The following is a 24,205-nucleotide window of genomic DNA, read 5'->3' on the forward strand; positions in this document are numbered from 1 at the left end:
TAATTGCCAAAACCTGGAAACAACCAAATGTCCTTCAATAAGGGAATGGATAAACTGCATGGGAAGATATCAAGGACTCTTAGATGCATACTGCTGACAGACACTAATCTGAAGTGGTTACGTACTATATGACATTTTGGAAAAGGCAATACTATAGTAAAAAGATCAGTGGTTGCCAGGGGTTTGGGAGGACAGAAGTGTAGGTAGAGCACAGAGAATCTTCGGGGTGACCAAACTTCTGTATATTAATACTCCAATGGTAGGTACAACAAAACCCATAGTAGTGTCCAAATGAAGATGACCCCTAATGTAAATTATGGACTTTAGTTAATAATCATGCATCAATAATAGTTCATCAGTTATAAGAGGTGTACCATACTAATGCAAGATGTCAACAGGGAAACTGCATATTGAGGCAGAGGGAGAGTAGGTCTATTTTCTGTGCCCTTTTTCTGTAAAACTACAAGTGTTCTAAAAACAAAATCCATTCGAAAAGAATTGCACAGTGAGTAAACTGTTTAACACAAAAGTGTGACTCGCTAGTTGTGAACTATTGGTAGCAGTTTTGGAATAAGCAATTTCCCCAACATCTCTTCACTCACATCACAGAGAAGCCAGCATTCCTTGGTCAGTCACGTGGCCTTCCAGGGTACTACGGAGAGATTTTGCTTTATTTTTTCTTCTCCAGACCCATTCTTCTTGTCCACTCCTGCCCCAGACTCATTGATGGGCAAACACTAGCACCGAGTCTTACATCATTCCATATTTCTGCACCCTTTGCTGTTTACACATAAAAGGTAATCAGATGGCCTTAAAAGAGGGAGATTATCCTGGACTATTGGGGTGGGCCCAATGTATTCCCAGGGGCTTTTAAAGGGAAGAGGGAGGCAAAGAGATGGTGGTAGTAGACGGACTGGGCCTTGCATTGCTGGCTTTGAAGAGAGACGAATGGGATCTTGAGTCGAGGAATGCAATAGCCTCCAGGAGCTAAAAAGAGCAAGGAAACATATTCTCCCACAGAACCCAGAAAGGAAAGCTGCCCGCCAACAGCTCAGTTTGGGCCCAGTGACACCATTTTGAACTTCTGACCTCCAGAATTCTAAGGTAATAAATTGTGTTATAAACTAATTAATTTGTGGTAATTTGTTAGGGAGGCAATAGGATGGGGACATGGGGAGAAAATCACCAGAAAAGATTCTTAGAATGAAGGTGTGTAACTTACAGGCATAGAGACGCTTAAGGAGGAAGCAGGTTAGGGAAGGCGGAGGGGTTTAGTTATTTTTCTTGTCTGATCAGCCAAAAATATATATATTTTTTGGTGTGCTGTAGAATTTTAGGAACTGGTTTACGTGTGCCATGAGATGAAGATGGTTGAGAATCACTGTCTAGTGAGTGGTTCAGAGTCAGGCTTGTTCTTATGATAGCTCTGCCTCTAACAAGCTGCTGCAACTTGGTCAAACCTCTCTGTGCCTCCTCTTTGTCTGAAGTGGGGAGAATAATGCTCTACTTCATAGAGCATCACATCCTAGATAATAAAAGCCTAGGTGGCGTCGCGTGACATCGTCACAAGATGGTCACCGCGATGCCACCACAAGATGGCTGCCACAAGATGGCCACCATAAGATGGCCAGCAGGGGAGGGCAGTTGTGGGCCTGGCAGGGGAGGGCAGTTGTGTGGTGAACAGGCCAGCAGGGGAGGGCAGTTGTGGGCCTGGCAGGGGAGGGCAGTTGTGTGGTGAACAGGCCAGCAGGGGAGGGCAGTTGGGTGCAACCAGGCCAGCAGGGGAGGGCAGTTAGGGGCAACAGGCTGACAGGGGAGGGCAGTTGGGGGCAATCGGGCAGGCAGGGGAAGGCAGTTGGGGCCCATTGGGCCAGCAGGGGAGGATAGTTGGGGGTGATCTGGCTGGCAGGGGAGCAGTTAGGCATCAATCAGGCCGGCAGGGGAGCGGTTAGGGGGCAATCAGGCAGGCAGGCAGGCGAGCGGTTAGGAGCCAGCAGTTCTGGATTATGAGAGGGATGTCTGACTGCCGGCCTAAACCGGCAATCGGACATCCCCTGTGGGGTCCCAGATTGGAGAGGGTGCAGGCCAGGCTGAGGGACACCCCCCATGCACAAATTTCATGCACCAGGCCTCTAGTAAAGAAATAAATGGGATACTTAATGCAAGGTCCTTGTACTTGGTTGCCACGTGCTCAAATGCTGGATAATTATGATATAGAAGACACTTCCAGTGCAGTTTTTAGTAATCATGGGCCATCAAATAATGTTAACCACTAGTTTTATGACTAAATTATCAGTGTAGGAATAAAAAATGTAATTTACCTTGCTTTCAATTATTTTCCAAACATACATACATATATATATATATATGTATGTATGTATATGCATTCACTTTTTAAGTTGGTATTGTGTTCCTCTTTTAAGCCAGACCTTGGATTTACCCTTACAAAACCTGCACAGCTGGCCTAAAGCCTGATGATGCTATGCTCTTGGGGCTCTGGGGTTGGAAAGTAACCGTGTCCAGTCCTGTGGCCTAGACCCACAGAGGGGCAGTGCAGTCACATGAAAGATGAACAGGAGAGCCAAGGGATGGAAGAAAATGGGACTTGCCCAAATAGGATTTATTATCACTGTATCTCTCTTCCATCAAAAGCTCCAAATAAACAAACAAACAAACTCCACAACCTCCTAGGGCAGTGATGGGCAACCTTTTGAGCTTGGTGTGTCAAACTTCACCAAAAAACTGAGCATAACTCGGGTAGTGTGTCACTTTGAGGAAAAAACATTATTTCGCAAATTTTTCATCCTCAGGAGCAGCAAATGTTTCATCCTCGGCATGCGGCCGCCTCAGCGGCCACGTGTCATCAGAAATGGCTACGCGTGTCAGTGCTGACACGCATGTCATAGGTTCACCATCACTGTCCTAGGGTGAGCTATGCTTTAAACCACACTTTCTCCTTGCTACTAGGATTCTTACTTCCTGGAGCTAAGGGCAGATATGTGCACATCGCTGGAGGATGGTATATTCTAGTTGCTCAGTAAACACAAAATTTAATAAGACAAGGTAATCACCAGCACCCCAATAACAAACAATGGCATAGAAAGTTTGTTTCACAAGCACTTCACGTGAATCGCGGAGACTCGGAGAACACAGGTGGCAACAAGACAAAGGACAGAAGGAAGTATAAACACAAATGCCTCTAGTTAACAGAAAGGCTGTTTTCCAACTCTGATTCTCCACTGCCTTGTGTATTAAATGTTACTCCATTTTCAAAAAAAAAAAGTATACAGAGTCCCACTTAGAACCCAAGATTGTAGAAAAATGCTTTTCCAACTCTGGGTGGAGAACTCGTACTGAAAGACTATTTCCAGTATTTGGTTATTATAAATAAAACTGCTATAAACCTTCATCTTCAAGTTTCTTTTTAGGCATATGTTTATATTTATATCAAATATCTAGGGTGAAATTTCTGGGTTAAATTCAGTTTAAAACTTCTATTATGAGCAAGGCAATAGCGATCATGAAGTGAGACTGGTGTTTAAGTAAAATCACGTTGGCTAAAATGCCAAGATTTTCCTTCTTTTTGTGTATACACTAAATTTTTTTCATCAGCAGCAATTTTACTTAAACATTCTAGAAATTTTTCATCATAGTTTCAGCCTTCAAAGTGGACTCTCCCCTAAATCAGGGAGTGTCTCGACTGCCGTGAGGTGAGAGTGCTCTTTGTGAGAAGGTGTCTGCTCTGCTGACCCACTCTGCCCGTTACTAACACCCTTCACACCTCTTTTTTAACTGTCCTCTGAATTTCTACATAAAATGGTTGTTTGGGGATTTGGCATAAAAAGCTCAAAATCACTGAGATGTACCCTGCCAAAAGCTGCTGACTCCCCCATCAAAACATTTTTTAAACCAGATCAAAAATAATTATATCTTCCATCCTGAGGGAGAAACCTCTACACCAATTGCCAAAGAAATACTCTAGGATTTTGTCCACTCTACTTTTATTTCTAAGACATTTGCTTGCAACCTAAAAAAGTCTATGATGCATGATTTCTCAGTGCTCCTTCTGTTAACTGAATCAGTTGCCTCATTAAAGACTCTGACAGAGCCATGTCAAGTTACCTGGGCTGGAAACAAATACTGCTAAGCCAAATAGTAACCAACTTCCTAGAGACACTGAGGCCACAGCCCACACATGTTAGAACAAGGACCCAGGGTGCCATCCACAGGGCATCTCTGGTCTAAGCTGGCAAACCATCAAAGGTGAGATGTCAAGGTCCCTGCATAGTATGACCTTTTCACAAGGTCACATTCGTAGCATATGTTTCAGTCAGGTTTCAACTTTGATTAGAAGGGGAAATAAATATTTGATTTGCTAGTCCAAGCTTTTAGCAATATGGGAAACTAAAATCAAATTTTCTCTGTTGGAGAAGAAAACTCTCTTGATATAAATAGGGATTTTTGAAATCCAAAAGGGGGACACACACTATTAGCTGAAATGGATATAGATATGTATTTACAGCACCTGTCATTAAAAAAAATCTCAGTGCCCTTCATGGGAAGGCCATGAGAAAAAGCTTTTTAGTAACTGAACAGAAGTCTCCACTTTCTAGTCATAGGTTCTCTTATTTATAGAAAGCTTTTACCTAAAGGACAAGTCAGTATCTTCTTGTCACTGAAAGTTCAAGTCTGAAATTTCAAACACATTGTTATATTAAAATTAGACATTTGGAAGAGATAAATCTTTTAATAAAAATTTTATTTCTCTGTAAATACAAATTCCAACATCAACAAACAATAATCCAGTGGAAAAATACTTAGCCATTAACATTGAAAACTTTTTTAAAAATTTAATAAATAGAACTTTGGCATTCAAAATTCTAGCTGTAAACCCTATTAAAAAAAAACAAAACAAACAGAAAAACAGCCCCTTTACAAAAAAGAGGCAAGAATGACAGATCAGAAGGCATAAGCCAACCAGTGGCTTCACATTCTTTTTACAAGGACTGTATTTCAATTAAGTCATGACCACTGTATTTACACATGAGGTATTCTGGGTGGTTCAAAACTGAACCTAGTTTACAAAAACCACCAGCCATAGTGACTGATTATACACTCTGCTGTGCTTTTCATGTGACTACCTAGCACCTTACCACTCTTGCCATCACACCAGCGTGATGCTGAATTTTATGTTTATATATTTAAATAATATTTATACATATATGTACACACACATTCACACATGACATTCCAAATGAGTTTCCTGCTCACAATATGGGGAAAAGGCTGGGTTCCAAAGACATATATCCAACACCTCCTGTCATGTTTACTAAGTTATCTACCTAGTAATGAAAAACTGCTCCTTATTTTTTAAAAAAATCGTTAATGAGTCTAACAAGGTGCAATAGTCATCAACATTCTTATAGCTCTTGTAAAATAGAAATGAATGCTTACTGCAGGCAAAAAGGCACGAAAGGTTCTCTCTGTATGCAGCTGCCAAGATTGTTAATGACTTATTGATTTGAAAATACATTCCTAATATACTCAATACTTCCTCTAAATAAGAAAAAAAAACAACACAAAATCTTTCCCCTTCATGATTAAATATTATTAAATGCAATATACCACCATGGCATTTTGGGGTGAATTTGGAAATTATACTCTATATACCAAATAAATAGTTTTTCTTGCTTTGTGAGTACTGAAAAGAATTGTTAAGAATGGAAATGAAATGAATTAGCTTTGGCTCAGAGAGCTATAGCTACTGGCAGTTTCAAGTGATACAGTCTAAGTGAGCATGGTTATGAGAACTGCTTATTACTGTAATTACTTATCTACAGTGATAGAAATCTGTGTAAGAGGATGCCAATAATCCACACTACAGGTATGGCTGAGCTGAACTGCGCTATGTAAAGCCACAGTCCAAGTTCTCAGCTGCTATTCAATGAACTATGACTGATACTGAAAAAATGTTTTCCCAATAAAGTAGTTCCTTTAAAAATACCCTCTAAGAGATTCATATTTATAAGTCTTGAACTATCACATTAATTTATAAGCTTATTCATAAGTCATAAATGTATAATATCCATTTTAGCAACACTTCCTAGCCCTTGAGATTGTCCCTAATAAACTACTAAAAGAAATCTAATTCAGTTTAATCACTGTCATAACCAAAATAAATTTCACTAAAATATAATATTGTTAACATTAAATATTGAATCCTATCTCAAATATAAAACAGAGCCACACTTCTTAAAAGTTCAGGCATGAAATTATCTAGTCAATACACTGAGGCTTTTTAAAATGAAAGACCACTGCAAATTTACTAACAATTAACTAGAGAAAAGACAACCATTGTGCCTTTGATCTGCACAGGTAATTTGGGTATTTCATTGAGACCACTGTTACTTTATCTCTGCTTTAATGTGACTGAGGCCGAATAAGTTCAACTTCAAAACCCAGAAGACTAATAGTAAATTTTGATACTGCACGAGATACTTCCTTTGAAGACAAGCATTTAATCACAAAAGCATAATTTAAAAGTTTTCATATCTAAGGAAATTTTCAAATAGATTTACTTTAAAATTAGGTTACTTTTCACCTCAGACCTATATCACTGTAATAACTTCCAAGAGTACCCTCATTCAAACTGACACAAGAGATTGTCTTGGGAAGGGGAATTTTCTGAAAAATGAAAACCAAAATTAAATACTGATGAATTAATATACTACTAGTTTGATTTTCTCCCAAAATATGCTCCAAGGCCATCCACTTACCTACGTCCTTTCACAAACGCCAGGCTCCAAGAGATTACATTTTGTAATTCAAGGTTATACTTAAACTATCACATCTTAATTTCCTTTTTTAATGGAGTGTATATATTTTGGAAAATGAAATACATAAGCAGTAGTTTGTTAATTTCCTACTAAGTTAAATAAATTTTTTTACCTTAAGATATATGAATTAGGTGAAATTCTATAAAAGTTTTAGAAAACTTATTTTAAAAAATAAAATATTTTACCCCAACTAAGCCACAAAAATGTATCTATAATAGATTAAAACAAATGACCAAAAGTTTGTTTAAAACAATAATAATAACCATAAAATCCCCAAACATATACTAAAAAACTAGGAGATATTTAAGTAAGAACCTAGTGACCCAAATAAATCAGTGATTATTTGCCCATTAGTACTATATTTTGGGGTGCCTTAATTTCCAAAATTGTGAAGGTTGGGGTGGGGGGTGGGGATTCTATTAAAAGAGAGTATCAAAATACATGCTGCATTTAAATGCTCCTTCCTACTTTACTACAAAGGGTCATTTTTATAGATATTAATTTTTACAAGGCAGAATTCTTTGCCTCAGATTGTGGGCACAAATTTACTACTCCCTGAATGTCCTCAATCCACCAACATAAGAAAGCAAATGAACACATGAGAAAGCCAAGTTCTTACCAGTGAATCAGTCCCTCCTTACTAGGCCTAGGGATACAGAATCACTACCGTGCACTGATTTCTTAGTGCCCAGATCCTAAGAAGTAAGAAGAGCAGGGAGGACTCAGGCACTGAACAGAGGGAAGTCTGATGCCCTCACAATGTTTTATAATTGACTGCTGCAATATAACTAAAAGTAACTTATTGAGAGCTGTTTGTAAACCAAATGCTGAACTGGGCAGTCTTCTTCAAGGCCTTACACCACGTGCTTTCACTGCTGAAAATGTTTCAGAAGAACCTCTTCTGGGAGCAGCCTTTATACCAGGATCGAAGCCTCGCAAGAAAACAGACCTGTGATCTGCTTTTATCTTGCTTGACTCACACCCCTTATTCCATCTACCTCTTACGTTTTGACTTAATGAGACTCAGCTGCATCAAGAAAACAAACCAACTTATAAAGGACAATGACTGTCATAAGGAAGTATATTCAAAACTATGTAATGAGTGCTCTGAAGGAAAGAGAATGTATAGTCCTTCCACAATACCAACTAAAACAAGGAGATACTCGTTTGGAAGTTTAACTGACTGCATGTCTGCTTAACTAACAGTTCCCTTTCTTAGTGACAGCATGTACTCCAATGGAACTAACCTGACCAAGTCTGTATTCTATGAGAACGCCTGTTTTTAATGTACCTTACCTAATAAAAGGAATTGAAATATCACCTAATTTAAATTTTGTTTTATGCTAGTGATAATTCAAATATAAAGAGGACAGGCTGGCTTTTTCTTAAAGTAGTTTCAACTTTAAAACAGATATAAAACTGTTAAAATGTAAACATTTGAGATTTGGATAAATAGGCTATTGTTCTAGAGTCACTTTGTTAATCTTTTACAAGAATTAAGGGAGGCCTTAAAAGGTCTGCATTAATTATATATGGCTTTGCTTACATTAATACACTTATATATAACATATAAGTAGAAACCATAAATAGTAAGGGACATGTCAAAATTAGTTCAAATTATGTTAAACTGCCTTGTGATATATACTATGTAATTTTACTATGCTAGTGAAAAAGATCACATCAAAATTTCACACCTTTAAGGCAATCCACAATCCTTCTGGAAAAATAGTTGACCTAGCTACAGTACTACAACCAACTCAACCCCACACCGCATCATCTCGGCACAGCGGCTGTTCAAACACAATGGGTCTGCCTCCTGTGCTACTATTAGAACACTCGCCTGCTGTGGGAACTCTTGCTCAGCCAGCCTTTGAAATCCCCAAAGTCTAACACAAGCTTCATGAAAGAAAAAAAATACAAGTGCGTGCCTTTCTCAGAAGCTTTGCTCTGACCCTAGAAATCCTTACTATTTTATGAATAAACACACACATACACACACACACACAAACACGTATACACATAAAAACATAGGATAAAAAGAAATCCTCCCCCCTTTATCTAAAGGGCACTCTTCACAGCTTGGTCCTACCCTCAGTAGTTTGAGAATACAGAATTTTTTCCCCTTATATGCTTAATCACATTTTCAAATGGTAATCTGATTGCTTGTCCTGATTAGATAAGCCCTTTGAGACTGCCTTACATGCCCTTTCCCCGCAACAAAAGAAATCCACAGAAAAAAGATCCTATGTGCAAGTCATATGTTACTTGCAACTTTCCAACATGGCACCTCCAGAGATCAGACGAGACTAGGTGCGTTCAGGGTGGTGTAGACCAACATGGCTCCTAAAAAGAAATGTGAAGACTAACACAGCAGCATTTAAGAACGGGTCATTATTGCTGTGGGACCAACACTTGATCACTGAGTAATGCAGTTGTCCCCCATGTCCTGAGCATAGCGGTCTGATATGGTAGTCCTTAGTTCATCAATGTCCCTCCGTAACTGGCATACATCGGACAGCTTTTTAGTGAGTGTTTCTGGGCTGTGGTCATGCTCAGTCTCTTCAGCTGAACAGTTCAGTGCTGTGGAAATAAAATATGGGGAGAATGTCTCACATTTTTTTGAACAAAGTCATTTTAGGATTTTCAACTTATCATTGCCAATACAGTGTTGTTCACGGAACACCATTCGAGGTCAGATTTAATTTATGCACCATTCATTATTAAATAGATCTTATCTACTTGGTCCTTTCAAAATTCTGTTAATTAAAATGTATTAAATTCATACAGTAATGCATACAAATTCATGTTTAATGGATGACAATATTCCAAAAGTAGAAAAAAACCATCCTCTAGCAACTCTATTACAGCTTACCTAGACCACTCAGTTCTTCCCATTTGACAAAAATCTGAAAATCACTTGTGTAGTGAGGGGTGATACCTCACATTTTTATAGACTGCAAAGTGGGTTTGTTGGGATGAAAACAAATGTTCAAAATATATGGCAAGTGTGTGTGTGTGTGTGTGTATTGAACTGGGATCCCAAAATCCCAAGCAATTGAATTAGGCTGATTGCTAGGTACCCAATGGCTGAATAACTGAGGGTGAGGCCCTAAGCCAGATAGCTTTTAATCATTTACTCCAGTTCCTCTCTTTGTCAGCATATCTCAACATAAAAGCAGGTGGAGCCAGTGACTGTAAAATAAACCTTTCTTTATATCTTCATTGACCTTGGAAGCTTATTAGAGCCATAAGAATCAGATAACTTATTTTAACAAACATTAATTGAATACCTGCCATGATCCAAGATGTTGAGGTCAGCAAAAATAATGTAGGGTAACCCCCCAAAATGTACACACACACTTTGAATAATTATAAAGGCAGTGTTTATTAAACTACATTTCATTTTCAAAACTGAGCTATCAGCTGTTAAAGTGTATATACATTTGGGGGGGGGGAACACCCTGTAGATATAGTGGCTTATTCTTCCACTTTATTATTTTTTTAATCCTCATCTGAGGACATGTTTCCAGAGATGAAGGGAGGAGAGGGGAGAGGAGGGGTGGGGAGGGGAGGGGAGGAAACATGGATGTGAGGAAACATCTACTGGGTGCCTCCCATATGTGCCCCGACTAGAGAGGGGACAGGTTCACTGGATGGGCCAAGGAGGCAGAGTAAGCAAAGGTATAGAAGCAGAAAACCAAAGAGTCTGACAGAATGTGAAAAAGTTCAAGAAAATCAGTAACCAGCTCTAATATGATAGAGCACAAATTATGAGAGAGGAGAGTGCCAAGAAATAAGGCTGAAGAGACAGGTGTGAGCTACCTATCTAAGCTTTAGGGGAGTGTAAGTGTTAGGAAGTCCACAGATCATTCTGGCAGCACTGTGAAAAATGGACTGCGGGAGGGGCAAGATGGTTGACAGAGAGACCGGTCCAGAGGAAAGCTTGAATTAAGGCAACAGTGCAATGAAGTTATCATGGCAGAAATAATGACAGGAGCAGGAAGAGACTGATAAAAATGACACAGCCCAACTATCCTCAACATGCATAGGGGCCAGGGATTGTGTATGGGACACATGATGGAGGAAAGAGGATAAAGTCCAGCTGGGGTGATGGGTGGATGGTGGTGCTACTCACTGAGAGGAAGAGCAGGGTTACAGAGGGAAGAGAAGTAGGCTCTGCTTTGGACATATTGAGTCTGTGATGCCTATAAAACGGCTGGTTCTAATGTACAAGTCAATATAATCAGGAGCCCAGAAGGCACATTCTAGGCAGAATAAGAGATAAGTGTCTGTATGGGTCAGAGGTACAGTGATAACCAGTATTTCAGGGGCAGAGAATTCCATAGAAGTCTGAGGCTGAGCAGTCATAAAGGTAGCAGCAGACCCTAGAGAGTGATGTCATGAACACCATGGTGGCAGAGCGGTGAAGAAGCATGGGTGAACAGTGCCAACAGATAATCCACGGAGTGACGAGATGGGGATTCCAAAGAATTAGCTGTACAATGCTGAACTACGAGGTAAGACTCTGGGTTAAACTGGAAAGACTGGAAAGAGTGTTCGTGGAGAGGTGACTGTGGCAAGGTTCGTAAGCCTCCCTTTATTCAGATAAGATAGCTCTCTTGTCCTATTACTGAAGAAGTTAACAAATATTATCTAGGAGTGTGCAGATGTAGGTCACAGAATAAGTGAAAGAGTGACCATCTCTGAAATGGTGGAGAAAATGAGTTCTGAGACTGAACTTTTGCTTCTTGTTCCGAGAGATCATTGCTAACTGAGCCACCCCATATTCACCTAGCAAACTCCTCCTTTAAGATGCAAGCCAACACCAGTCACTCCATGGAGTCTTCATAGCCCTTACCAGGTAGATTTAGTTGCTTTCCCTTGCGCTCCCACTGTCCCTGTGCACATCTCAGTTATACTTATCACAATGCCCTAAGCATTTGGTTAATGTGTGAGCCAGGGCTGTGTTCTAATTATCTGCATTATCATGCCTGGACTGTAGAAGGCATTTGATGAATATGAGGGAAATCCTGCTAACATCTCTGAGCACAGTTACATGTTTCATTTAACAAGTGATACACTTTGATCAAGAGTATTATGTATTTGGTTCGACAAAATAACTATTATGATCCAAGATGGTGGAATCTTTATAAAACTGGAAAAAAAAACCCTAGTCCCCTCTCTAGGTACATATTTACTATATTATTAGGTAATTACTCAATACAACATGTTGCTGCATAAATGACCTGACCCCATTCCTACCTCCTAACTGAAGTCCATTTCTTCGGTATTAAAAGGAGATTAACACATCAATATTAAAATTGAGAAGCACATGCAGAAATGAGTGTTCCTGCAACAGCAGCACAGAAGGGACGTGACACTGGGACATCTTGTGGCAGCTGTCACAACTCTGTGTGGAGGAAGGTAGAGTGAGGCAGAATGGGTGGTGTCACACCGAAAGGGACTAAGCCAGCAGGTATGCATGACAAGAGCAAGAGACCTGTAGGCCATGAAAACCTCCACAGAACAAAGGCTACAGAGGAGAGCGAGTGTCTTTTCTCCAATATTTCCCAGTGGACAGATGGCTGGGTCTATTGAAAGCCTACAGAATTACTATGTTTAGAAGCGTGGTCAGGAAACCACACCTATCATCACTCCCTCAGGGATCCGCACAGCTCAGCACGCAGGCATCTGGCAGGTGCCATTCCATATCAACTATGGCCACGCTCACTTCTGTAAGCATGAGGTAAGTCCTAGTAATGAAGTAAAAACATGTATTCACGACGCACAGATTGATTCAGAGATTTAGAAATCTACGTAGGAAAGGAGATTAAAGACAAATACGGACAATGCAGCCAGAAGTTCCTAATTCATGAAGGCCGGTTTCTAACAGTTAAGCAATACTGTAAGGACAAGTCATGGGCCACTTACATCTGATTCCCAGTAATAATGAAAGGTTCGGCTCCTTGCCCTGAGCACGCTGGTTAAGAATGCTGCACAATGCCTTCAAGTCGAACAAACAATAGGACATTTCCTTGAACAGCTGGTCAATCACACTCAGATCAAAGAGGGGTCGTTTGGGAAGAACCGACTGCTGCCTGGGCTGGTCTGCTTCCTGGCCCTGATCCAACACAGAGCATGTCTCTTCTGTGTGTCTTTGGTTCTGCAACAGAAGAAGAAAACATGGTTAAAACAGAGGAAAGGTACTCACTCAAAAGCCATACAGGTTAACATTTCCCCCCTAAGTCTATCAACAAAACAGTGGAATATTATCTGCACATTAACCAAATTTAGTGAGGGGGAAAAAGAGAAAAATAATTTACATAATGGGAATGGTTCCTCTGCCCTACAGAGGAAATACAACTCCAAACAGTCTTAGTTTCCAGGAGTCTCTCACATAATGAGCATCTTGGTTGTGTATGTGTTTTTCTAAAACAAGACTTATCCCAAGAACAAAAAGAACCACAAGGAACTTACACCTCATCCTGTGGTTTTATTATTAGTAGCAATAGTGATTCAGTTATAAGTATGTATGTTGTTATAGTAAACAGAACCAAAATTTTCAGTGTAAGAGAAAAATACAACTAAAAAATCAAAGAAGGAAAAAAGACCCTGAACGGCTGTAAATTGTTAAATTTGAATTGGAAGTGTCAGTATGACTCCCGATTTACTACACTTCGAGAAAGTTACCCTCGCCTCATCCCCCAAATTGCCATCATCTACTCCTCATCCTGGAAAGTGCTCATGAAGGTAAGTTTAATTAGCATTCCAACTGGGACTGTATTTCAGAATAACCAAATAGCCCGTGCTGATGAGGAAAAGATTTTTAAAAAAATAGATGAGGGCCAGCTAGTAAATGTAAAAGGAATGATGAAATTAGAAAAAAATACCATTCTTTTAATCATCTAATGATTCAGATAATGATCATTGGTGGATACTAAAACCAACAAAGTAAAGAGTGCTGGCAAACTACATATTCACCCAGTTGCCTTAAGCATCACCCACAGAATGCCTGCTGTTTGCAAGGCTCTAACATGACAAAGGAAAAAATCTGTCTGTCGCCCCTTGACCCAATGAGATGAGTACTGGTGTCACTTACAGTGAAATAACCAAACATATATAATTTGATGATGTGAACAACACCTACAAAAAATGTTTGACCTGAATCTAATGATGTCTTTAGCTCTAACTTCTAGCTCACAAGAAAATAGAGGGGGTAGAGAACAAGACAAATGACACCACGAGGAAGCAATCAGACAAACCTAGAAGTCTGACAAAAGTCTACAAGACAAACAGGCACAGTTTTATCAACAAGTCACTAACGTGGGAGAAGGGGGCCTTAGGATTATAAGACAAAATGAAATGCAACTCACTGTCTTTACTGAATGCTAGTTTCAAGTCACTATAAAAAGCATTTGTAAAGAAGTGGAATATAGACTGAGTATTATCAAATATTAAGACATATTATTCTTACTGGGTATGACAATTGTGATATGGTTATACAAGAAAATGTCCCTAATTTTTGGAAATGCATTCTGAAGTATTTAAGTGGCAAATGTCACAATGACAGTTAAAAACTAAAATTAAGTATTATCTGTATAATTTGGCTTAAATGCAAGCCAAGTAGTTCATCTCATAATTAAGTGAAGAAAGTGTAATCTGTTCCAATGACAGTGTCAACACTGCATCTTCCTTAAAGATTTCCTAGGGTAATTTTGTACATTCAATTTATGTCTTATTCGATGGTTTTGGGGCCTAATCTCTATCTAACATTTGACTTAGAGTAATGTCTGTGAAATTGTATTCTAAGACAAAAATATAAGTCTGTCTTTTTATTATAATTTTAGTAAGAAACATAATGGATTTAATTAATTGGCACATCAAAATCAAGTCTTCAATTTAAAAATGGTTTTTGAATATGTATAAAATAAACATTTGCTTTAACTTAAATAGACAGTGAATCATCCTTTGAAAGTAATTTGAATTTCTTCTACTCACATCAAGCAATGTTTTTGTTAATCTCTGTAGGTTTCTTTCTTTCTTTTCCAGCTCTTCCATCATCTTGTGAGTGGTCAGCTTTTCTTCAGAAAGTTTCCCTTGCATAGACTAAAGAGAATTGTAAACAAAGCATGTTAAAACTGAAAGCAAAATGCAATTTGGTAAATAACAAGGAATATTGATTCTGAATAGTTTAGATCTATCATCCTCCCCAGCCCCTTGGAAGATGAAGCGCTCACGTTTAAATGAAACCATATTACCTCTAGAGCAGTTGTCTACAACGGGGAAAAAAACACCATCTTTTCCAAGAACGTTTTTAATCTGGGTAAAATATGTTAAATCTACATAACACATAAACAGATACTTAAACAAAGTCAATGTTTTGATAATACAGGAAGAATACATATAGAATTATTACGAAGGAGAAGGCTCTTGCCATCACAGTGAACTAAAAATAGACCATTATCAGACCTCCCACTGGCAGGTGAACAAACAGGAATGAGGACAACACCTCATAAACTAATTCATGCAGATCGTTTTGGAAAGAAAATGAAAAATCCTCAGAGGTTTTTGAAATATATTCCTATCTAGTAAATATTATTATAGTAATAAAAAAAATAAAAATAAAAAGTCCCATTGTCTTTAGTTAGATCATGATGACCTTAACTAAATGTGTGTTTAGTAGTAAAGATAGACTACATCCAATTAAAACAAAGACAAGTAAGGAATACACAATCTTCACAATTTTTTGAAGAACTGATTTACTGAGTAATATTTCTGTTCTAAAAAACTGAAAGATAAATATTAAAGAATTTGCAACTTCATCTCAAGTGCTATTAATCTTTTCATACAAATATTTATATGCTTTAATATTTTTAGGTTGTGTAACCATTAAGAGTAAATTGGCAAATAGCTAAATTAAAATGAGCACAAAACATTTCTTACCTGAATTTCTAACATCATTCTGTCAATCTCATCTTGTTGGCGGTCTATTATCTAAAACCCAGAAAACGTATCAGTCTGAATCAATTTTTTCCCATTGCTTTTTAAAAGTTTGGTATTTCAAGAAAACAAATAAAATCACAGGAAATTATAAGTTTTTTAAAAAATTAGGGTGTAATTTTTTAATAAAAGTATTCATACCAAGTATCCTTTAAATAACCACATATGTAAAATTGCAAAAGTCTTCCTATTTCTTGATAAAGATTTTCTCTAATGCAATTTACAAAAATAACTTTGAAACAGACTTTGAATAATGTAGGAAGGAAAAAGATATCCTTTTGTTTTTCTAAGAATATAATTTCCCGAGTTTGGCTTTTATTTAAATTTACTTAAATGGGTACTTTCTTTCCAAATAAAAACATACAAACTAAAAATTCCATCAGCTATTAAATATTATAAAAATGTAAATCAAATAACTCTAAGTTATATATCTACACACATGATCACATAGTATAGATTTCATGTTATTATGAAAGATATGCACTGACCTTACTAGCATTCTCATTTTGTTCTCTCAGGTTATCGTTTTCATCCTGAAGCTGTTTTGCATCTAACATAGGAAGGCGAATTCCATCTTCAAGGCATCTCTCTACCTTTTGCTGCAAACTGTTTTAGAAAAACAATTATATAAAGAAAATGGGCTCTATATGCTAACTTTGGTAGAAAATGTCAACATAAATGCATCCCCTTCTGAGGGTCTATAATATTTTTTAATCAAGACTTACAGACAGTATATAAATAAGTTTGAGGACCTATATTTCATGAAAGTAAAAAACATACTGGAGGCTGATCATCTTTTCAGGAATGAGACCAGAGTCAAGTTGCTTAGTATGTGACATCCTTAGGCCCTCGTTACCCTAACCCGAGCTCTGAAATCTAAGCCCTCTTTCTTTCCTCTCCCCACAAAATCAGAGTTACTTGGCTAAGATGACTGTGGTAGGGAGCCTAAGAATATGAATACACATATTTTGCTCTTTATTCTGAGCTCAGGAAAAGTTTGTAAAGATAGTTGTTGCCTAAACCAGCAGAATTACATTTCTCCTTTATTAATAAGAGCAGCAATCTAATATATGTATTACTTCACCTAACAGTTTCTCATGCTAGCCATGAAACAGAGTTGCATTTTAGAAGAACAAAAGACAAATGACCCTCTGGCACACTAAGAATAAAAGGGTAAATGGGGGATGGTATTGGCCCTGAGGAAGGTAGAATAGTGTTTGGGTTAAAAAGAATTATAGCATTTACAATAATGACCAAAACCAAAATATAACAGAAAGACACTTAGGAACAGCTCCGCTTTAGCTTGTTTGTGGTCATACTCAAGAATTACAGAATACTAAAAGAAATAGGCTTCATTTTATTTGCGTTTTGCTATTTTCATTATTTTTCTCCTTTCAAGTATTAAGGCTATCCTGTGTTTTCTGTCTTTCAAAAAAAGACACAACAAAAAACCAAAACCAAAACAAACAAACAAAAAAACACAAAGGAGCATTTGTGATCTTGCTTCCTGACAATGTCCTCAGTTTGGCTCAATACGTGCTTACAGAATTTCAAAAGAGAAATACCATATTCAGATTGTGGACAAAGAATTGACAGTCCTAATATACAATATGGGCTTCAGATGTGTTGGTAAGTAATGGCACTAGAGAAGTTATATGTATTACAAATTTAGTGTACTGCTTCGTAATATATTACCTGCCATGAAAAAATTTGCTTTCTCAGTCTAAAAGTGAAAAACACATTATTTCAATTTCAGAATAAGTTTTTTTTCCCCAATGCAGTCAAGACACAACTATGTATTATAAATACATAAAACTTTTGAAAAATGAGCCAACAATGAGGAGGGGGAAATGTACTGTCATGGAAAAATACTGAGTAAGTCTTCTTTCATGCATCCATTCTCATTTTCTTTGTTATAAAGCACTAGAAGCCCGGTGCACGAAATTCGTGCACGGCGGGGGGTTGTCCCTCAACCCAGCCTGTACCCTCTCCAATCTGGGACATCCCTCTCACAATGCAGGGCTGCTGGCTCCCAACTGCTTGCCTGCCTGCCTTCCTGATTGCCCCTAACCGCTTCTGCCTGCCAGCCTGATCACCCCCTAACCACTCTGCTGCCAGCCTGGTTGATGCTTAACTGCTCCCCTGCCAGCCTGTTTGCCCCCAACTTCCCTCCTCTGCCAGCCTGGTCACCCCTAACTGCCCTCTCCTGCAGGGTTGATCACCTCCAATTGCCCTCCCTTGCAAGCCTGGTCCCTCTCAACTGCCCTCCCTTGCAGGCCGGGTGCCTCCCAACTGCCCTCCCCTGCTGGCCATCTTGTGGTGGCCATCTTGTGTCCACATGGGGGCAGGATCTTTGACCACATGGGGGCAGCTATATTGTGTGTTGCAGTGATGATCAATCTGTATATTACTCTCTTATTAGATAAGACAGAGGCCTGGTGCACGGGTGGGGGCCAGCTGGTTTGCCCTGAAGGGTGTCCCGGATCAGGGTGGGGTTCCCTTGGGGTGTGGGGTGGCCTGAGCGAGGGGCCTGTGGTGGTTTGCAGGCGGGCCACGCCCCCTGGCAACCTAAGCGGAGGCCCTGGTATCTGGGATTTATTTTCCTTCTACAATTGAAACTTTGTATCCTGGAGCAGAGCCAAGCCTGCTGTTCCCTCTGGGGCGGCAGCCATCTCTGTGGCAGTTAATTCACCTTCTACAGTTGAAACTTTGTTGCCTTAAGCGGGTGGGCCCGGCCAGGGTGTGCTTTAAAGCTTTGCTTCCCCTGTTGCCGCCGGCAACCCTGGCCTGCTCTCTCAAGCTCCATTCTGCCGCCATTTGTTTGAATTTGTTTACCTTCTATAATTGAAACTTTGTAGCTTGAGTGGAGGCTTAGGCCTGCAATGGCTATGGAAAGCTTGGCTTCCTCTGTTACCTGGGAAACCTTGCTCTCTGTGGCTGTAGCCATCTTGGTTTGGGTTAATTTGCATACTCGCCCTGATTGGCTGGTGGGCGTGGCTTATGTAGCAGAGTGATGGTTAATTTGCATATTACCATTTTATTAGAGAAGATGCTCAATTAGAAAAGTAATAAATCTCTTGACCAGCAAAGGTATCAACTATTGCATTATTAGGGGTCATACCCACATATTTACTTAGTTTTGTAATATGCAAACTTTTCTCATTTCTTTTGAAATCTCAAAAGTTCTTATGTATTCATAAAGCAGGGAACTTAAGAGATATTATACAAAACCGAAAGCTGTCACGATAGAATTGGAAGTCACATACACATCTGCAGTTCTGGCACTTAGGGAACACTGTGTCATTTAGCTGAGGAAATGGAAATAACACTCCTGCCCCCAAAGTCCAGTGACGCCACAGCCACACAAGTACTGAGAATTATAGAAGACCTTCTCTGGTTCTCTGCACCCTTTTGAAATCGAGCGAAATTTTCTGGGATAATATCATCTCAGAGAGTATCAAGATACAATTAGGAAATGGAAAATGTATTCTGAAATGCACTGTACTAAGTCTTTCCAAATAAAAAAATACCAGTCTCAATGTTCTCCAAAAACCTAATAACAGCAAAAAACCTAAAGAGAAGGTATAAAATCATATTAAATATGTAAAAGCACACACTGGAACAAAACAAACATTCAAATTATTTTCAAGTGTTCTTAATTCCATATTCATAAAACAACACAGCTTGAGTTTATAGTCATAATGCCCTATTAAAAGAGAACAGATACATTACCTCTTTTCATTTTATCAGTAAGATGACAGAAAAAGATATATGGTAGAATTAGTGGAAGTCATAAAGCTATTTTGAGACGAGAGATAGGATATAAGATGTGGAGTTACAAAAAGTTCCCTTAAAGAGCAAGAAAGCAGAAAATAGGAGAAAAGTAAAGGTAGAATCAAAGTGTATGAATTTTTCTGGAGCTTAGCTCAGAAACACTGAATAATACTGAATTGTCCCAGAAATTGGAATTTTCTGCACTGAAATCCAAGAATGAAAAGGAGACCAGGCATACTTAAGACTCTGAAAGTAGTAAAGCAATATTAACATAGAATCATCAGATTTTGATTAAACAGCTGAGAATACACTGAGTTATATATAATTGATATAAGCATGAAGAGTATATTTCTTAAATTTAGCTTTCTGTTCCTTTGTTGTCTCATTCTTCAGGATATTTTATCTATTTATGATCAATAATCTATTAAATTTAAGTTTTACAAGATAAGAGAGTATGTGTGTACACGCATATATAACACAGTTGCCCAGATTTTTTTCAGGAATCCAATATTAATTTCCCAGCTTGAATACAGTAGCTAAATATACTAACAAAAAATATTCCCTTTAATTCTAACTGCAGTGATTTAAAAGCAAAGATCCCATGAGGCAAGATGTGTCAGCCAAACTGAAAAGTACGTGGCAAACGGCCCTGTCTGTCCCTCTGCGGCTCGGGGAAGAGGAGCCAGTGACTTCACTGGACATCCCACGGAGGAGTGCGGTCTGAGTGCCTGGCTGCCCCTCTTCCTGTTACTTAGCGTTTTCACTTCTCTCCCTTCGGCAAGATGACAGGATGTTGCATTAAAATGTTAAACAACAACTGAGACAACCTGTTTTAAGGACACAGTACTTCTGGTTCTTAATAAGACATCGTTAAGATAAAAAGAATAAAGAGTAATAATTATAAATTAATGTATTTTAAGTGAAATGCTTTATGAAAAGTATAAATAATTTAAAAATAACAAAAGAATTACTGAAAGTTTTCTTACTTCTGAACCGTAGTTACCAACTCCTTTTCTTTCTTTTTCTGGCATATTAACTGTGCCTCTTTGTCTTGACACTGTTTTTTCATCTCTTCAAGCTTTTTTTCCACATCTATCAAAGTCTCTTGCAAATTCTTGTTTTTTTCTTCTAGAATCTGCAGCTAAGAAGAAATGTTTTAAAGTTCATAAAACATGAAATATTAAATGTCTTTCTACTAGAAATTGTTACTGTGTTCTCAAAGATTAATACACTGGTTAAAATCACACTACGTGTTTTCATTTCATCCACTTACTAACACTTTATCTCCTACTTTGTGTAAAAAGAGCTGGGAGAATGAAATTATGGAGAAGAAGAGAATGGAATCAAAAAGTTCTAGAAGACAGCGAGAGAAGGTGAATGATCTCAATTTGGGGAATTTTAAAAAAATTATATTTTTAATTGTGGCAAAATATACATAACCAAAAAACTACCATCTTAACCTTTTTAACTGTACATTTCAGTAGTGTTAAGTACATTCACATACTTGTACAACTAATAATCAGAACTCTTTTTATCTTGCAAAACAAACTTTATACCCATTGTCAACTCCCTATCCACTTCTCCCCTAACCCCTGGCAACCACACTTTGACTTTCCGTCTCTATGAATCTGTCTACTCCAGGGACCTCATACAATATTTATCTCTTTGTGACTGGCTTATTTTACATAAGAAATTACCCTCAGGTTCATCCATCTTGTAGCATGTGTCAGAACTCCCTTCCTTTTTAAGGCTAACTGGTGTGCATATGCCACATCTTGCTTATGCATTCATCCATTGGTGGGCACTAGTTGCCTCCAACTTTTGGCTATTGCAAATAATGTTGTTATGAACAAACATCATGTACAAACATCTGTTTGAGACCCTGCTTTCAATTCTTTTGGGTATATACACAGGAGTGGAATTGGTGGATTGTATGGTAATTATATTTTTAAATTTTTTGATGACAAAATTATCATTTTCCATAGTGGCTACACGATTTTACATTCTGACCAATAGTGCATAAGGAATCCAACTCTCCGCATCATTGTCACCAACAGTTGCTTTCTTCTTCTTCTTTTTTTTTTTTTTATATTAGCCATCTTAATGGGGTATAAACCCAGGTAGTATAAACCCATGTCTTAAAATCTATATTCCTTGCTGTTCCTGGTCATGCAAACTCCTGTCCTCCTTCTGTCACCCTCTCTTAGTTATACAAATTATAAATTAACTTAAACAGAGAATGTGTTGTAGGTCTAGAGTCAGCAGAATAGTGGCACTCTGTGGATTAGACCAATGATTTCAACTGGAGCAATTTTCCCTCCCAGGGGACATTTGAAAATGTCTGCAAACAGTTTCGGTTTGGGGTGGGGGGAAGAAAAAAGCAGTGCTATTGACATCTAGTAGGTAGAGGCCAGAAATACTGTTAAGCATCCTTCAACGCACAGGTCAGAATCCTACAACAAAAAATTATCTGCCCCAAATGTCAATAGTGCTGAGGCTGAAAATGCCATGATTAGAAAGACTTTGAAAAAAGACTGAAAAATAGGTGGTTTATAAATAGGGTTTCAGGAGGACAGGCCCCAGAATTGGTCGAAAGACTCTGGAGGGGGTATCCTTAAGAAAGGAAAATGGTCAGAAAAGAAGGCGAAGGAGTAAATGGAGACCATAAAGTATAAAAAACAACTTGTGAAAAAATTAAGAAGGATGAGGGAAAATCAAATAGGAAAGATAGTAAAAAAAAGGTCTTGTTGAATCTTGTTGGAGAGATCCCCACAGAATGCTGGGAAAAGTCAGATTGTGTAAATGTGTGTATGGTAGGTATGTCATACTGGTTTGGAAACTACCTTTGAGAGTAGAACATTGAGAGAATTAACATACAGTTTCATTGGGAAGGTAACATTAACAAGAAAGATCTACTCATGCTTAGATGAACAGTTTCTAATTAAAGTTAATCCTTAAAAACAGCAATTAAACAGATTTAACTTATAATTAGACAATTATATAACTAAAATTTAAAATTATAAAAGTGATGAAATTTCTAAAGCATTAACTTAAAGTATATTCTTCATGTCATTTAAAGACGAGCACTGGGTTTCCTGTTACCTGTAGACTCTGGCTCTGGACATCATCTAGAGTTGGGAGATCAGCCAGATACTTTTCCAAGGTCTCAATTCTTCTCTGCTTTTCTTTGTTTTGTTCAGATTCCTTCTGGCATTTCTTTTTCAGGCTATTGATGTATCTATCTCTAGTTTTAAGCTATAAAAAGATTATAAATCTTCAGTGGTTTTGTGCCATGAAAAAATAATAACAAAACAAACATTCTAATCTTAGGCATCACTGAATTCTCCAACAGTTCTAGGTTATAGTTGATACCACCACCAATTCAAGTAAGATTTACTTTATTTCATCAATTCTAATATTCACATTTTTTCAAATTTCATAGCACTGAAATCAAGTTTTTGAAATTTTTTGTTTTCATTTACAGCTGATGACAACTTATGAACTGCAGTCAGAGAGGTAGCAGTAATAAAGTTTTTATTGTATTATTTACTATAGTTTTTAATGCCTGCATATGTGAAAATTTGGTCAAGGCTATTCTTATTTTTGGCATTTCAAAAGTGTTATGTACATGTTAAAACTATGTGTTGAAAATTTTACATTACAATTTAGCTCTGACAAAAGTTATTGGGTTTTCAGCATGACACAGAAACAGAGTCATGAGGTATAATTTCAAAATCAGTGAAGCAAGTCATTCTCTGGAGGAATGAGTCCAATTCTTATTTCTTGCAAAGCTATATTCAAATGTTTTATGTGAATTAAGAAAGGAAGATGCCTGCAAATAATTAAAGCTGTTCTGTTACTAACAAACTTGCAAAGGAACTGCTTATCATGAACTAAAGCAATGCAATCAAAGCTAGAAGGACTTTCAAAAATAAAGATTTTTTAAAAAAAATAACTGAAAAAAATCTAGGAGGACTTACTAAAATCCTATCTAATAAAAGAAAAAGATGCAAATTGACCATACCTTTGCTACGCCCACAAGCCATGCCCATCAGCTAATCAGGAGCGAATATGCAAATTAACCCAACAAATATGGTGGTAGCCATGGAGCTGGAGCAAGCAGAAGGCTTGAGTTGCCCCCGGTGATGGAGGAAGCCAAGCTTCCTGCCCACCCTGCCTCCACTCAAGGCTATAAAGTTTCAATTATAGAAGATAAATAAATCCCAACAAAGATGGTGGGGGCCATAGAGCTGGAGAGAGCAGGAGGCTTAGGTTTCCCCTGGCGATGGAGGAAGCCAAGCTTCCTGCCTGCCCTGGCCAGCCCTGGCCTCCACTCAAGGCTACAAAGTTTCAATTGTAGAAGATAAATAAATCCCAGATACCAGAGCCTCCACTTGGGTCGCCAGCGGGCGTGGCCTGCTTACAAACCACCACAGGCCCTTCGCTCAGGCCACCCCATGCCCCAAGGGAACCCCCATCCTGATCCCGGACACCTTTCAGGGCAAACCAGCCGGCCCCAACCCGTGCACCAGGCCTCTATCCTATCTAATAAAAGAGTAATATGCAAATTGGCCATCACTCCAACACACAAGATG

The 24,205-nt window shown here is 38.3% G+C and overlaps 1 protein-coding gene across 1 annotated transcript in view; it reads right to left on the reverse strand.

Annotated features, from left to right (window-relative positions):
• Positions 1-4,742: 4,742 nt before the first annotated feature.
• Positions 4,743-24,205, reverse strand: part of CEP85L (centrosomal protein 85L) — an 84,698-nt gene continuing 65,235 nt past the window's right edge. Inside the window, exons 7-13 of the mRNA XM_079781490.1 lie at positions 22,713-22,865; positions 20,597-20,751; positions 16,325-16,442; positions 15,780-15,830; positions 14,835-14,942; positions 12,768-12,999; positions 4,743-9,416 (exon numbers count right to left, since the gene is read on the reverse strand). Coding sequence (XP_079637616.1) covers positions 9,253-9,416; positions 12,768-12,999; positions 14,835-14,942; positions 15,780-15,830; positions 16,325-16,442; positions 20,597-20,751; positions 22,713-22,865 — 981 coding nt within the window. The 3' untranslated portion in view covers positions 4,743-9,252. The remainder of the gene's footprint in view (positions 9,417-12,767; positions 13,000-14,834; positions 14,943-15,779; positions 15,831-16,324; positions 16,443-20,596; positions 20,752-22,712; positions 22,866-24,205) is intronic.

This window comes from Cnephaeus nilssonii, assembly GCF_951640355.1.
Source record: "Cnephaeus nilssonii genome assembly, chromosome: 9".
Taxonomy (NCBI): Eukaryota; Metazoa; Chordata; class Mammalia; order Chiroptera; family Vespertilionidae; genus Cnephaeus; species Cnephaeus nilssonii.